This window comes from Sander vitreus, chromosome 20 (genome assembly GCF_031162955.1).
Source record: "Sander vitreus isolate 19-12246 chromosome 20, sanVit1, whole genome shotgun sequence".
In the NCBI taxonomy this organism is placed as follows: domain Eukaryota; kingdom Metazoa; phylum Chordata; class Actinopteri; order Perciformes; family Percidae; genus Sander; species Sander vitreus.
The window spans coordinates 20,160,978-20,178,486 of NC_135874.1; the positions used below are offsets into that span (position 1 = coordinate 20,160,978).

The following is a 17,509-nucleotide window of genomic DNA, read 5'->3' on the forward strand; positions in this document are numbered from 1 at the left end:
ACATTTCAGTCACTGAAGGAATCGTAAATGGGAGCAAATTATGGGCTGCCACACATTTTGATTGGAGTGATAATTAATTTATATAATGCACTTAGCGGTTTGGGGAGGGAGATAAAGAATCCCTGTGCCAATGACGGTGAATTTCAATGCGTAAAAGAAGCCCTCTGCTCAGCATTCTGTCACATGCCAGGCTTCCCCAAATACGCTCGATTAACCTGTGCAGTGAGACAAATGTGAGTAAAGCTCCTCACTCGTTTTCTCCACATTATCCAGTGCCTAGGTTGGGCATAAATTTGTTTTACACTCAATCCTCAGTATTTTATTGCTCTTCTTGTTCCAATTTGGCACCATACTGTTTGGCAGAGTCAACCATGTGGAATTAACAGATTCAATCTGTCTTTTCTAGCAGTCTGCATTTGGCGCAGCTGTACTCACGATGCCATTAGACCTCACCAATCTACAGTGAATCCAGCTGTTTGTCGAGGAGAAGCCATAAATGAGACATTCCAGGTATAGCTCTCATGTTTCTCTTGACCTACTCAATAAACATAAAGTCCATGAGAAATTTTCTTGGCGGAAATTTTCTTTGTTTTCTTGTAAGCTTAGCGAAAGTCAATATAGAAATTGGGCTTGCCACATTTTTAGCAACAAAGTAATTCAAAGTGCTTTACATAAAACATTAAAAAAGCAGTTAAAAACATCTGTTGACGAGAATATAAAAACAGCTAAAACAAACTAAGACGTATGAAATACAAGAATAAAAGTCACAGTGCAGTGTGAGAAATGAATTACTTAAAAAGGGAAGTATCAAAAAGAAATGTATTCAGCCTTGATTTAAAAGAATTGAAAATTGCAGGGGACCTGCAGTTTTCTGGGAGTTTGTTCCAGATATGTCGTGCATAACAACTTGCAACACTGCTTCTCCATGTATAGTTCTGACTCTGGGGACAGAAAGCAGACCTGAGAGGTCGGGTGGTTCATAATGTAGCAGTGCTATAAAACAGTGCTTTATAAACCAACAGTAGTTTTTTTTTAAACCAATTATTTGGGAGACAGGAAGCCAGTGTAAAGACCTCAGAACTGGAGTGATGTGATCCACTTGAAGTTTGTGATCCACTTGAAGTTTGCCTAAAAACACTATACAATCATTAGCATTACAATATAAATCAGTATGTTATCAAAGTATTACTAAATGAGACTAAAGTTACTATGGACATATTTTGGTCGGTACTCGTAAGATATTGAAGTTCGACACGAGTGAATAGAAAAATACTATTTGTGGGTATTATTGTGCTTTCTAAATTGGTTGGCCTATCTCACTTAAAATATGCCTACTACTGTTTCCTTGCATCATTTAAAAAGTATTAACACTCTGCAGAAAAGGGCACTATAAATGGTCACAAAGAGTAATTTGGATCTCTGACAAATGTCAACTGTCAGATTGTTGTTAGTTGACCGTATCTCGCCCTGTTGGCCCTTAAATGTGTATTTTTAATCATGAACAAAAGAGGTCAATGTGACATAAATTGCTCTTGGTTAACCAGCTGGGTTTCCTCTACAGGGCTGTGAAATGAGGCATTTGTACAGTCTACAGTCTAGATCTCCCTAAGTTCATTTTTTTTTTTTTTCATCAGAAGAACCCTCTCCTCCAGATGTTCAGCAGGGACTCATTGGCTCTTAATTTTGAACAATGACTCACTGATATAGTGGGTCTTTTCTAAGAAAGGACTTCCCTTCCTCCCCTGCAGCTGTTTACTTGTATTATGGGCTATCAGAGCATAATATGGGGGCTAGGGTTGAATACTGTTGTGTAAGTTTCTGCTGCAGCAGGGGGAGAGTTTTCAAAGTTTAGTGAATGAAACAAATAAGACTAGACGAGAACTAAACCAAGTTAGGGTTTTGTATTTTATTAAGATATATTTGCAAATATAGGAAGAATAACAGATTCACAAAAAGCACAAACAGCTCAGTGAGTACAGATTCTTCAAATGAGTGAAGGGAACACTGAGCTTAAATGCACATGGGGGAAAGGGGAGTGACAATTCACACATGATCAAATTGCAACAGGACTTTACATTTTCTCACAGGCAGCATAAAGATAAGGTCAGAAGATTAAAGCCAAACACGCACATGAAGATATAGATCCTGCCAGATACTTTTCTAAATTGCAGAAAGCGTCATAAAACCGCTTCATCTAATCTCCTGTCCCCCACTTTCACATCTGGGGTCACATTACCCGGACATCGTAACTGACAAGGGAGGAACGGATCTGGGAAGGAAGATGGTTTACAGTGGCCTTGTAGTTTATCAGTTCAAACAAAGGGCCTACGCTTCGTCTTCCAGACTCTCTGTCTCAGCAGTTAAGCAGGATCGAATCAACATGATAAAATAGGATAAACTGTCTTTCAATAATGCAGAGAAAAGGCTATGTGCTAATGAAAACATAAGAATTAAAAAGAACACTGCTTAAATGTAATTTTTGCCATTACAATACAGACAGTAGAGGGAACAGGATGCAATTGATCAGAAATAATATATTACAAAATCAGAGAGCTTGCTTGAAACATACATTAAACAGTTACCTTTAGGCAGTTGCCATAACGAAAACACTCACAATAATAAAAGTTAGTTTTTACTATTATAATGCATGATGTGAATTAAGCTGCTATATCAACCTGAAAAGGAGAGTCAACTGAATTGAAGTAGTTCCACCCTCCAACCTATTTCTTGTTATGACATTCCTGACATTTCCACTGAATAGAAGATGAATTTTGAAGCTCAATAAAGAAGAAGCCATGTGGCTGAATAAAACATGAGAGGTCTAACCACAGCCCGTGATTTGACTACCAAATTATTTGTAACAAAAGACACTGGGTGGGATTAAAACTGCACCGTGTAATAACAGGAACAAGAGCAACAGCAGCACCGCCCGCTCGGGATGCGAGCGCCGCTGCTGCAACAACCTCACTCGCGTGATTCCACAAACGGGCGTCACGCACATTATCCGGTTCATTTACATACAAAACACCGCCCAGGGGGACGAACATGATAATCACCCATCGACTGAAAGCTAACCGTGTGGATGGGAGGAAAAAACAGCTGAAAAAAAGTTTGGACGGGAGAGGACTGTATTAAACCAAGCGAAGTGTTTCGACACAAACGAACAGGCACTTGTCGGGCTTGTTGCCCTACTTTTGGATTACGATATGGACGCTTTGAAATCCGCTGGAAGGGCAATTATACGGAGCCCCAGTATCGCCAAACAGTCGTGGGCTGCGAGCAGACATAAAAGTGAGTATTCAGTTGTTCAATACGTTACAATGATGGCGTTAGCTGCTGCTAATTTGGCTAAATCGAAGCTAACTTGGCTAAACCAAGCTAACGTTAACGTTACCCTCTCGACAAGGAGCTATCATTACAACCGAAGGTTTACTTAGCGTTACTTTACAACTCGTCTGTGGACGTCAACTAGCTACAGGGATGAAATAGCTGTCAGTGTAAGGGTATTTGGTAGACCTATCCACTCGAAAAACGAATAGTTTAACATTAGAGCGAGTATTTAAAGTCGGAAATGTTTGTTATGCTTTTGAATTTCACACTGACAGCTGCGCCCCGCAGCTCGTAAACTGACTCCTGTTGATGCTTTTGCTCACCGAGAAACAAGTTCGGCTGCCACACTTGTTCTCCGCATATCATATCATATAGCTAACCTGTCGAATGAGTTGCTCGGGTTTATTTACTCTGACCAAAACCGGACAATGTCATGACAAAAGTTTGTGAAATCCTGTCTGCAACGTCACTCCGCCTACTGACTGACTGACACGGCTGTGAAATTACAACAGAGGCTCAGCGGGGAGCTAAAATACTGTGAGGTGGACTGTTGTGGAGAGAGGAAGCTAACATTAGGGGAGTCACGGCAGTGAAAAGGCATCAAAAGATGAGTGGTCGTCTGCCTTGCAAGGCTGTACAATCCTAGCAACGCACAGTTGCTAGGCAATACACTATTTGAAAAAAAATGTGAGGCTATATAAGGAGTGGTTGCAGGGACTACATCTTATTCTAATTATTTGTAGGAAAGCCACATTAGGGTTTTTCTTAGTATTTCTATATGACTGGCTTCAACTACTGCTGCTTTGTACCCTCCAATGTACAATCATCACCCAGGCGGCTGAGCATGATCACACGGACTATGCTAGCATGGCTGTCAAATGCAAGCTGAGCTGCCTAGACCCTTTTTATGTTTGCTTACACAAAGAGGGAATGCCCCCTGCCCCCCTCTTTTTTTCTTTTTTTTTTTAAAATAGACAATAGAGCAGTTGGCAGCAAGATGTCACACGTGCCAGACAGTGCAATCGATGCTTTGTTTTGGTCCACTCCTCTCTGGGGGGGGGGAGTGAATGATGCACAATAAGCATGGTCCTTCGACATCTGACCAGGCAGTGGTCACAGAGGGCTAATGATCGATCTATCCCCACCGCTGGAAGCCCTGGCCGATGGTGAGCTTTGCCATGACTCCACATTTAATCTGTGGCAATAGTCTCAACATCCTCCACTCTCTCTGTTGACAGACAGACAGACAATAATCGGATGGATATTGAATCAATATTTCAATATCTATCATATTATTTCTTCACCCATATTGTATATTCAGTGGACCTTCCGTTTTTTGTCTGTGATCAAGTACCGGTTCAGCTTCCTCCTTTTTTTTTTTCAGTCAGTTGAGATAAATATAGGCTTAACTGCGTTTCAGTAGGCATCTGTGAACTGCAGAGTCGTGTATAAGAAGGTAACTTGTTTCATCTTGTGTCAGTAGGCTTCTGCCCCAAGGTGGATCCTGTTTTCTGCATGAGATGTATCCAGAGACTGTACTTTAGACCACAGAATACAAATTGTAGTAATTCGCCTTCTGGCTTGGGTTGCATTTCTAGATTTAGACAGATCCATAATTTGAGGCAAAGTTTTGCAACATTGTCTCCAGTAAGTTGTCTCTCCCCCCTGTGTGTAGGCTTGGCCGTGTCAAAGCAGCCTATTCACTCCTTTGGCATCTATCAGCACTGCATTCCTTTTCTCCCACTGTCAGCATTGGGTTGTAACAGGTTCCAGCATTGTTTTCATAGAACTGGCCCGTGTCTCTAATGATCAGTCACTGCATGTCTACATTTGGAGTAGGCGCCTGTGTTGCCCTGTTTTCCTTCCTTTTGCAGTCTTGTGCCTCTGCACATGCAAGAATGAATCAGCCATGCCATTTCCTGCATGGTTTTAAACAGCTCAGTTGCTTTTTGGCAGTCTGCTGAGCTGACAAAATGTTTTTTGTTTTTTTTCTGCACTGCCCTCCCATTACATCTGAATAGTTAAATGGGTGGAAATGGTATGAAACATCAACCATCTTTTTAGGTCATGAAGGCCCTGTTATTTTTTCTTTGTGTTAAATGAAAAAGTGTGGGAGGCAGAAAATCTCTGTCTACATTGAAGAGAGACGGTTCCCTCCCACGGGTCTGGCGGTCAAGTAGCTGTCTTTTGTGGGGTTGTCAATATTGAAGCAACTACATATCAGGATGTCAGTCGACCCATGCAGATGGCTAATGGGGAGTGTGTATGATGTTAAACCATGTGGACTGCATCATTATAACACCTAGATGTGTGAGCCAGTGTCGATGATGCTGACACCGGAGATGGCTCTTTGTGTAGCTGTTGACTAATTTGCATTGGGTACATTATTCACAAAATGAACAAATAGCATCAATGCATTGACATAAGTTGGTGTTAAATGATACGATCTGTAGCTAGAATTTAAATGACATAATGGTAATGACAGACACAGTAGACCTGTAATTACCTTAAGGAACTTTTTGTGGAACAGACAATGGGTGCATCTCACTTCCCATATGTGATAGCTCCTCGGTTGAACCAGAAGTTGTTCTGTCCCTGCTTCGTGAAGGCAGTCTCAAAACTCTTATTCCTGCCCCAAGGAGGGATTTTTTCCGAGGAGCTATGAGCGAGGATACGCGAGAGCAGCCTTCCTGGAAGCAGTGCAGCTGAAAGCCGCTGCTAACTCCACCCATACAGCTAACCAATTAACATGACGCTTCAGAGGAAAGGACGTCTTATCCCTCTAAAACACATTTCCTCTTTGCCTCTCTCCTCCCATGATTCCGTCTCTCCCATGCTTCCTGAGTGGGACGGACTAAGACGTGGGGAAGGGACGCAAGTGGAGGAGCCTGGGATCCAATTTAAGGAAAATGAGATGCACCTAGTGTGTGGTCTGCACTGGCCAGTCCCCCTGCACCTCTGGCCCCGCTCTGGCCAGTCAGTGCTCCGTCCCCATGCACAAAGTCACCTAAAGGTAGGGCTGTAATGGAGATTGCTGCAAGATTCCTTTATGGAGTTGTAAAGGCCTTACTGATTTATAGCTCTGTTAGATCTTCTGTATCTCTAAGCTTCTGTGTGTAGAGTCACCGATGATGAAGTCACATGTGAATATGTGTGGATAGGACTGCACAATCATGCTTTGTCACTGTTGAGGACAATTTTTCATCCTGCGGAGACATGGATGTTTGACTTTCTCTTGTTTCAGCTGAAACAGCAGGAAAAATAGGAAACTTTAAACATCATAATTGTTATCATTACACCAGTAACTGGCACAGGCTAAGTTGAGCGGTATGATGAATTTGTGAGGCAATCTATTTTCATCGGTTATTCACTGTGCGATTATTGCATTCAGTTGCCTGTGATTAGAAAACCTGTTCATCTATTCCCATGTGTTATTATTTCAGAGAACACTATATCCCTTTCTGTGTAAACTGTAAAGGACTTCTCATAATTAAATAAACACATTTATGGCAGACACAAAATAAGAAAACCGAGTCCCCACTATGAGTCAAGGAAATAGACAGAAAATCTCTTATTTGCCCCACTTTTTCACAGTACGCCCTACTTTGAAAGACTGACGCCAGAAGGGAAGTCTGGTCAGTTCACCTTCCTGGTAAGAAATAATTGATTTAATCTCCTTTAGCCATATGTGTAAACATATGGTCAGTGTGCTAGTCCACAGTTCTTTAGCTGTAGCTTCATTGTCAGTAGGACATTTTGGTGACTAAATAAACGCCACATAAGACTTTTACAGCAAGGGGAAAGCCCACAAATCCATATTTAGCAGTTACGACGTTGGTCATTCAGAATCCCCAGCAATTGCAACCACTTCCTTTTTTAACCTGTTCTGAGCAAGGGAGTTAATAATACAAGTTACTATTGCAGGCATGATAAAGCCATGGCTCTACAGCTCCTAAAGCTTAAGCAAGACATTGTTGAGCAACCCCAGCAGTAATTCCTTATTTTTCTCTAACTTGTCAGTCAACTATGGAGGTTTATGGATGCCTTTTTGGGTGTTTGCTCAATAGACATGAATGAAACTCAAAGTAGTTGAAGCTTTCCCTCCCCTGACTTGTAATTCAGGTAAGACTTGCTCTTTTTTTTTTTTTTACCACCAAAACCTTCAAAAATCCCTGTTGCGTTCTGCCAGTGGTAGTGAAATAAACCTCACATGACACACCCTTTACTCGCAGTTCATCTTGTAGGCCTATGTGAAATCCCTAGGAATGCAGAGGGGATTTTTTTTTTTTTTTTAATGAATGGAAGATTCCTTTACTGCTCATTGGCCTGTGTCTCTCCCCTCCACCTGTATGTCTGCCACCGCGGCCAACATTACAAGTTGAAATATTTCTCTTGCAAAGAAGCACATCATAATATTGGAGTAAAGATGCAGAGAAGAGATTTGCAGAGGAGCTGACATGCCCACCTCCAAAATCTCAGGGACGCATTACACAAATCTGTGGTCTTGGGTGTCAAACTGGTTCAACAAGGATACTCATCAGCCCTTGTGGCAACATGTGACCAAACAAAGAATCAAACGGTTAAAGCAAAGGAATGGTTTATTTATTTTCCACGCGGTTTTTATTGTACTGGTTTGGTGGGGCGGTCCTCGTGTGTCCTACCAGGACCCGAGTGGGGCCGGGTCCAAATTCCATTCAGTTTAAGGTAGGGTCCCATTCTGTTGCTGCAGGTCTCTGCTTTGTGTGTCACTATGTCTAGAACTCTAGTGGGCTCACTATCAGCTCTGATCACACCGCCTGATCATAATCATCACGTTTTTTTTTGTCCGTTGGTCATGCTTGTATACTGGTGTGGTGCATCATGTTGCTGACAGTGTTGGTGTTCTGTCTGTATTTTGTTCTTTTCGAGTCAATCACATTTTGGACATTAATAAACTGTATATAAACCCCATTCCCCAGTTTACATTTGAATATTATGTGCAAGTATGTTGCTCACGGTCACAGACTTTAAGATGAAACCGGCCCAGTTGCATCCTTATTTGTCATCATTTGAGTTGCAATAGTAACTAGCTCCTCCTGGCTAGCGTGCTTTAAGGATCAATTTCATTACCCTGCTTCTTGTTGAGAGTACATTCTGGCCTCAGCTCATCAGCTGTAATCCCTGACTGGCATGACCACTCATTTCCCCCCCCCCCCCCCCCCCTCCCTCACCTCACATTTCCTTCTTTGAGTGGATTTAGCCAATACTGCAGGACACGTGTCTCATGTTGTGACTTAAACCATGACTATACGATTTTTATCCTCTGCAAATCCTTTGCTTCATCCAACTGGAATTGTTTTGTGTGGTCATCAAATTAAATACGGATACACAGTCATGCAACACTTCCTTTTGTGTTATTTGAAATGCTACAACATACCATAAACCTGCTGTTGTAGAAGATGAAATTAGAGGAGCACCCCAGTGCCCAAAGACAGTGAGAAAAGAGGTCACAGGCTGCTGGTCATAAAGGATCCCCACTGACTTTTAATTGTACTTACTTTGTATCGATTGCTTCTTTAGCGAACTGGCCTGTAGTTTACGTATGTCTCTGTGGTAGGGCTGCACAATATATCGTTTTTTTGTTTTGTTTGTTTTTTTACCGTCATCGCAATATCAGCTGGCCCAATATACACATCGCGAAAGGCAGGGACATATCACAAAAGACACTTAGAGATTTTTTTTTGTGTTAGTTGAAAGAAAAAGTCCGTAGCATATAGGCATGGGCCGGTATGCGATTCTGACGAGATATGATAACCTTCAGCAAAAATATCACGGTATTGCGGTATTGGAATTGCAGTTTTTAAAAGGTTTTATTTTTTGAAATGTCTGGGTCAAATTTTAAACACACTGCACACTGGCAGGGAGTGTGATTTCTAAAATGCATTTCCTGTCCTTGAAGACTCCTAAAAAAAAACAGCTCATACCTTAGGAACAGTATAACAGAAAATGTTAGTGGTTTTAAAACTGTGACTTTTTCAAACCGTGGTATACCTTGAAACCGGTAACCGGCCCAATGCCTAGTAGCAAACTAAAGACTTTCTAAGATAATTTTTTGCCATTTAGGCCTTTATTGTGACAGCTTAGACCCGCGACCTCTGCGTCGAGGACTGAGCATCTATATATGGGCGCTCACTCTACCACTAGGGCACCCACAAACTGCACTTTTTAATGTAACTGTCATTCTTTTTCTAGTGGTGCTTTTTATTCAATTCAATGTTCAATAAAACAATGTTGGACATTATTTGCTTTGAGAATACTGGAAGCAGCAGAAATGCAGAGCGGAGCACACTTTAATATCTGTTTATTAATCGCAAGTAATATCGTTATCGCGATATTTTCCTCATATCATGCAGCCCTACTATGTGGTCCTTTTGTATTTAATGCTGTTGGTGTATGTGTGTATGTCACGCAGAGAGGTTTTGACCTGGGTTTCCGATAATATGTAAAACATTTCCTGTATCCTTCCCACAGAAGCTGCAGTTAAGAGCGGGAGCAATAGTACTGGATCAGTCTTTGTACCATGCAGGGACGGATAGTGACAATGGCCCCATGTGTAACACACTTTTTCCCTTTGACTAACACTCAGAGCATTGTTAAGAAGAGAGAGACCATCTCAGCCTTTTCCTGTAATGGCTGTCTGTCTTTTTAAGAAGTGGTGAGGATGGTGCTCATCTCTGACCTGCACTGACATCAACAGCCTGAACAGGACATAATGTAACATACAGTTACCCCCATACCATGGTTACGTGAGACTTGACCACAGAAAATAGTCTGCAAAAGCAATGTAGTACTTAACTTTTCTGTGGCATAGTAAGAAGTTGCCCAAGGCTCTCTCTCAACAAACTTTGTGCTGTGTCTCTGTGTATCCCTGCAGGCGTCTTTCCTCATCTGAGTCGGCAGTTTCTAAATTAAAGTGTCCTGATTGGAATCTAATAATGCTGGAATAGGTCTTTTTTTGCACTCGTGTCTTGTCGCTGTGCGATTTAGAGGAGGTCATCTCACTGCTGACCTAGGTCAGCTGAGGCCTTAAATAGCTGAAGATACATGAGCTAATTTGAATATTACAGTGCCTGTTTGGCAAATTCTTAAGACTTTCAGAGATTGTTGGTCTGCTGTTTGCAACCAAACATGACAAGCATATCTTTTACATCAGATGGTTCCCTCCCATTCCAATCTGCTTGGGTTGAGAGTTGCACAAGGCTTTACGCATGGACACCCAAAGCATCTCTGGAGTAGGCCTGCACGATTCGGGGAAAAATATGGATCACGGTTTTTTTAGACTACACACAACAGTAAGCATGATCAGTCCGCGTACAGTAAAGGCAATGAGTCTGTGTTACCTTATTTGACAGAAAAGCATTTTCCTTGTTATTTCTGCCAATTTGATAAACAAATGTATTATGCTTGAGTAAATGAAAACCCAATTAACAAAACTGGTTAAAAAAAATAATATTTAAATCAATCTGTCTTACACAGACAGACTCTGGAGATATAACTGAGATTAGCGCTCCTATTCAAGTTTATATTCTGCTTGCTTAACGGTTGTTTGGTAAATTGCTCTTAAACACATTTAGAGAGGATTTGAATCACTATTTTTATTCTCAGTTTTTATCGTTTTGGTGCTGGTGATTTTCCTCCGGGGCTGGATGAGCCTCGTCGGGGGGGTGCCAGAAATTCCTCTATGCAGGAAAAAACCCTGACATCTCCAACCAAAGCAACAACAACAAGCACCGAAACAGGCAAACGCCCTGTTTCGGTGCTCGTTTCCCTGTGCAAATGTGTTTTAACACAGCAGAAGCCACAGTGGAGATTTGTTCAATTCTAATCTTGTTCAGGAGACGGCATGCAGGTATGCTGGTGGGCACGAGTGTGTCCAGCCAGACACAGTCATTCACAGTTTGGGATCCAGAGGGCTCTGATGAATGCGCTGCATGGGATTCTCTCCTCTCTCATTCACTGACACCAATGCGACACCACGCCTGAGAGCTCTCAATGCTCAGAAGCTCCCTTCAAACCTCGACAAAGGGGAAATTGTTGATGCAGCAGGCTCGACTCGTGGAGCCTGCTGGAGCTGTGGAGGGGTGGTGGGGCTTTGACTGTTGACCTGAAAGTCTTAATTTTTGTTTGTATGTTAAACCAAGCTGGGCCATGCTGCCGCTAGTCCCCTCCTCCCCTTCCCTAGAATCCCAAAATAATCATTCACGAGAGACTGTTAAATATATAACTGCTGTCACCTAGTGTTTCAGCACTGCGGTGGCTTACTCATGTACATAATCTGGTATCACTCGTAGAATGATGTCAATAACAAGGATGTTAAAGGATTTTTCCAGATACCGCTAGAACATCAACTCCTACTGTTGGACGTGATAGTTAATCACTGCGTAGGTCTGACTCAGTCGCGCCAAACTTATATCACATGCTCGTCACTGACTGCGAGGAAGAGTTGGCATTTCCATCCTTAATTCTTCTCTGTCCTCAGTCATTGCTTAGACTTAGAAAACTTGAATGTCCCCAAAAGGCAATTTGTTGTACAGTACAGGCATATTGACACATAATCAACGACACAAACACTGAACCAGACATCTACAGCGCTGTTTATCTAACACATAACCTACACAGATCAATAAATGGAATACAGTAAAAGGAGTATATTGCACAATATCATAAATAAATAAATAAAATAAAATTACTGCACATTAGCCTACTTCACATCTATTCCTTCAGTCATACCCCTCCCTACATCTTATTTAATTGGGTTATTGCCATGGGAATGAATGAGTTTTTGGCTCGGTTGGTTCTAACGTTAGGATATCTATATCTACGACCAGAAGGGAGCGGCTTGAACTCCTCTGAAAGTGGATGGGTTGTATCCATACAAACCTTGTCTGCCTTCTGTGCCAATCTGGTCAGATATAGCTGGTACAGGTCTACCTGTTGCCTACCAATGATTTTTCCACATGTTTTAACAATCTTCCCCAATTTGTTCCTATGGCTGATTTTTATGGCTTGTATTTAGAGAAGCATGTCCATCCACTTTCGAGCAGTTGGCTGGAAGCAAGCTTGATCGCAGTGATAAAACGACTTAAGTTGTCAGGATGGCACCGTGGTGATTTGTGTTTTTATGCCTGTATCGCGGCATCCACATCTCCATCTTTGCCAGCCCCAGACTCTTAACTACATCATTTAGCCTGCATCACACACATAGCGTGGAAGAGCGCTCATGCGGTTTCCACGGTGATTCAACTTTATTTCATGATTAGCCTACCTCACTTCGTTTCCTCTTTTATCTGCTTGTTCTTCATTTATGAATGTCCCAATGACTCTGCATGTCTTGTCTCCCTCCCTCCCCCCTTCTGTCTGTCTGTCTGTCGAATTCCCTTCTTAAAGCCGAGGCAAGGCCAAGATGGCTTTTCTCTCTTCATAACTGTCACTTTTGCTGGCTGTTGACAGGGAGAGCGATGGTGATCCTTTCTGATCCTCCCTTGTCAAAATTGCCTGCTTCATTTCCTCGCTGTTGGCTTTGACATTCTCACGCAGTCTAATATGCCATCAGACCCATTTTTCCACAACAAAACCCTTAATTGCTTTAATGACCTCTATTCCACTCATTTAGAGAAACATTTGATCCAGAGGTAAGATGTTTGTGTATTAAACATGTCTGCTCTTTACACCTGTGCTCAGTTGACAGTGTGATATAGAGACTCTAAAGGTTTGTGCACTACAGTTCAGATGAGGTGAACTGCAGAGTGAGGGAATGGCTGCGTGTATTGTCTTTGTTCCGCTCCTCTTCTCTTGGCCGAGCACTGCCAGCGGAGTGTTGAGACTTGTCTGAGGCAGGAGACAGACGGGATGGGAGCGGGTTTTCGTCTAACTGGCAGAGTGGACATTCACACAGGCTGGTTTCGCGGCTGCCATTGGGTCTTTTGTCAATGGTTATGAGTGTGGCACACTGCTACACTAACACTTATCACATCACAAACTACACAATGACTACGTTTACACGCACACTCATATTCCACTATTATTCCGAATATGACAATATTCAGAATTTGATGAAGGTCATAAACAGCTTAGTCAGAATATTGTCTTTTTTGGAATAAGGTCAAAAACCAGAATATTGTGTGCATGTAAACGTAGTCGATGTGTAATTGTGGGCAGTTAAAACTAGCTATCCAAAAACAATTTCTTTCATAAACACACGGGAAGGAAAATAACTTCGGAGACTTCCTGAAGGTTGCTGACCAGTTCCCTTGGACACGGATATCATTTCTCATGTTAAGAGTGGTTAACAATACATGAAACAACATTTTCCCATCTGAGATTTCTCCCATTTTCCTTGAGTGCTGTGTACGGTGCAGACTTAAAAAAACAAACCTTAACCTGACCGTTAGACAAACTAATTTGGCAGCAACGAAAATTAAACCAACCAACTTTTATCTTACAAAAGTTATTATTTCCAAGCTTACTTGAAAAACTTGTATATGGTGTGTTTATGGTGGGTTTTAGGGTGGGTTTTCTTTTTGGCCCCAGTTTTTTTGTTTGTTTTTTATTTTTCAACAGAGCAAAGGCGATTGTCACTGTTTTGTTTGAGGGCTTTGATGTAACAAATTCTTAATTTAGACTAGTTTTTCCCAGATGAGATTATTCTGATCTAAGACTTAATCCAAGGTTGACAGATACTGGGAGTGGTACATTCTTATTTTTCAATCGCCTGTCATTTGGTGGTCAACCAGAGTCTTGTTCCATAACAGATATTTCTCTCGTCTGGCATGAGTTAATGATTAATATTTATGTAATGGTTTGTGTGTTTAAAGGGAGTTTTCCAGAGGATTTCAGTTCAGGCACCTGGCCCTGTGAAGACTTGCAGAGCAGGAACCAGAGCACGTCCGAATGAGCCCCACTGGTTCATTATCCACATTATACTTTGAAGATAATTGGCTAAACACTCGCTCACATGTCTTTTACACTCACTGATGCAGTTGCTGCCCTGTACCTGCCTCCCCAATCCTCCATCGGTCCACTCAGCAAACCTCAGTGCTCCCTTGCCTGCCCTTTGGTTTATTTACAGGCCGTGTCAGCCAGGCTAGCAGCGCTCACTGACCAGCCACCGCTCCAGCGTAGCCAAGAAGCCTTTGAAGTTTGCTCTAATCAGCACCGCAGCTGCGGAAAGCTGCCATGGGGGGGGGGGCGGGTGTCGTCGCTGGTGTTGGCTGGGGGGTTGGTTGTGTGAATGCAAATGTGACCAGTATGAAAATGGATTATTATTCCATACAAAGCGGCTCTCTGGGTATGCACCAGTCTAAAAATAGCTCTTGTTTATGAGTTGCTCATTTGAACTGCCATTGTGTTAGTTTTTGAAGAAAGCTATTGTTTCATTGCTCACTAAAATTGCAATTTTTTAAAACCTTTGCAGAATATGAATCTACTCGTATTTCCAAGCTGAAGAACTCAGCATCATCTGCATTGTCTTGTCTTACTGTAGCTTCCTCAGTATATCTTGGGATGGGGGATTCCTAAGACTGCAGTCAGGGTAAACTGCTGGTCATTCCTAGTTGAAGTCTGAAGTACAGAATCTTGCTTGTGATATCTCCGCTGGACCAGCACAGGCCTGCAGCTGCAGCATGTGTAATGCGAATGACCTCTTTCCTAAAGCTTGAATCACTCAGAGCATCTTCAGTGCACTTCTCACAGATTGTTGAAATTCAGTGTACAGTAGCAGACCTGTCAGCAATGCTACCATTTGTAAACACTGAAAATCTCTGGACTGAGGTTCACTGTTGCCTTTATAAACACAAGCTAGCACTAAAGGTTAGAAATATCTTGCTGGCTGAGGTTGAGCCTGCATTATCCCCATCATATTTGTGTAACTGCCTGCAAATGTCCTAAGTGGCTACTGCTCGTAATGGACACTCATAGTCCACTTGGTAACTTGATTTAGGTCTTGAGTAGAAGCTAATGATTCTTTGCCACAGGTTACATTACGGTAAGGCACTAATGTAACCACGGAATCAGCAGAGGACGACAGCCTTATGTGTTCCCCACACTTAGTAGCTCAAAGACCTTGACCTTAGAGTGGGTGTTCACTTCAGACTCACCCATTACTTTAGTATGGGTTTGGTTTGAGCTGCATTTAGACAATTATAAACCCTTCTCCGTCTCACGACTCACAGTTGGCTTGGTTTGGCTGGCGAAGGAAGGAATATTATAGGTTAGGCTCTGCCAAAGTTTCCAAGCGGTTCCTTGAACGATATGGGTTCTTAGGCCAAGCGATAGTGTTTTATAAAGTACAAATGCATTCAAAATACCAGTCATTTTCTGTCTATCAATTAAGGGAGTAGTGTAAGTTTACAGATGACAGAAGGCCAAAACTATTCATTCAGTGAACACTTATTCTCCCTAAAAAGCATTTTTTGAGTTAGCCCAACCAATGACAGTATTATACAGTACATGAGCAGGACCCTTTTTACCATTTATAGCTGGCTGCACATCTCCTTGGAGAAAAACACAGTGACAGAGACGACAGGATTCTATTTAGATCACCCTGAAGATACTGGGTGACATAAAGACCACCCAGGAGAGATGGGCATAATGTGGTTGATTGTGTTTTAGGGACCTTTTTTAGACAAGGATGAGACGAATGGATCTCTCTTCCCCCACTCACTGCTGCACATTATAATGGCAAGTCCATAAACTTTTTCTAAGCTTCAAGTTGAAGTCGGCATGTTTATTGTCGGAGCAAATGGCTGAATACTGAAGAAGCAATTTGATTGTTGTCTACTTGTGTGAACCTCTCTGAAATGCTGTTTCCACTTTGGCTGTATAAGAAAACTGTTAATGCAGCTGGTTCCTAATTAACTCATGGTTGGTCAATTTGAAAGCTGCTGAATGTTGAAGATCTAGTGTTGACTGTCAGCATAATTCCAACATTGGTCCTAATGATTTGGTGTTATTTGGAAGGCAGGCCAGTTATTTTTTTCTTTCACTGCACCCTCTCTGTGGTGTAGTGACCAGGCACCCCCAGATACCTTCATATTTATATAATATGAAGAGAAGTACATTGCCTTGAGCAGCTCAAGCATCAATGATTAAAAAATCAAAACCACAGCCTCAAAATTGTATGTAGGCTCGAGGATATATTTTAAGAATGACTTCACAGCAGTAGTTGGCAGGATTGTAAATTAGTTCTGGCAAACAGTCAAAGGGACCAGTTTTATCACCTGTATTTGACACCTAGTTCAAATCTGTGTTTATTCCAAATCCCATCACAGATGACAGATTTCTTTTCTAGATTTTGAGTGGACCTGGATCTCTTCACCTAACCAGGTCACAAGCTGTAAAACCGCTGTGAAAACCGCTGTGAAAAACGTTCACCTCACAATTCTGAACTGCGGTACCAGCAGTGACTATAGCTCAACACTTCTTCTAGCCCCAGAATTCCCAGAGTCCTCAGTACAAGCAGCAGGGTTGTTTAAAGAGCAGAAGTGTCACTGATGCATGTCTGTCATCTGCAGAGCTTCCAGAGAACTGGACAGACACGAGGGAGACCCTTCTGGAGGGCATGGTGTTCCAGCTCAAGTACCTGGGGGTCACAATGGTTGAGCAGCCCAAAGGAGAGGAGCTGTCTGCGGCTGCTGTCAAGAGGATAGTGGCCACGGTGAGAGACAACACACACCTACACGCTTGCAGCAGGCAAGACACACACAAAACTGGTATAGCTTAAAGATAGGGCACCCTAAAATTTAATGTCAGTGCACTCTTATTCAGAAACCTATTCCAAGAAAATGAGTTTCTCTCAAGCACATGTATATCTTTCCCACATCACTACCTCCACCCCTTGAAAATCAGTCATTCGGTAGTTTTCTCCTGTTTATGACCTGAATGACACCTCGGTGAAAAGTGACTGGTTGGCTGCCTTCCACCCCCCGGTTCTCCATTCCCCTTCCCCGTTCTCCATTTCCCTTCCCCCACTAGACCCAGGCTGACATTTAGAGTAGGATGCAATTAGTTTGGACACTGTTGCTCAGTATATGGCTCAGCCAGCTTTATCATGGTAGAAAAGACTTAATGTTATTGGACCTGGCAGCTCGGCGGATAATGAAGTTAGCGGCGGCAGAATGGTGGGACTCCTGATGACACAGTG

The 17,509-nt window shown here is 42.3% G+C and overlaps 1 protein-coding gene across 7 annotated transcripts in view; it reads left to right on the plus strand.

Annotated features, from left to right (window-relative positions):
• Positions 1 to 2,993: 2,993 nt before the first annotated feature.
• Positions 2,994 to 17,509, plus strand: part of ldlrap1b (low density lipoprotein receptor adaptor protein 1b) — a 31,087-nt gene continuing 16,571 nt past the window's right edge. For 2 of the 7 annotated variants that reach the window (XM_078277311.1, XM_078277313.1), the window contains exons 1-2: positions 2,998 to 3,291; positions 16,881 to 17,023. In XM_078277311.1, the coding sequence (XP_078133437.1) occupies positions 3,207 to 3,291; positions 16,881 to 17,023 (228 nt within the window). In that variant the 5' untranslated portion in view covers positions 2,998 to 3,206. Of the gene's footprint in view, positions 3,292 to 6,091; positions 6,344 to 16,880; positions 17,024 to 17,509 lie in introns of those variants that run through there. The other 5 variants (XM_078277315.1, XM_078277314.1, XM_078277310.1 and 2 more) reach the window with 5 other exon arrangements.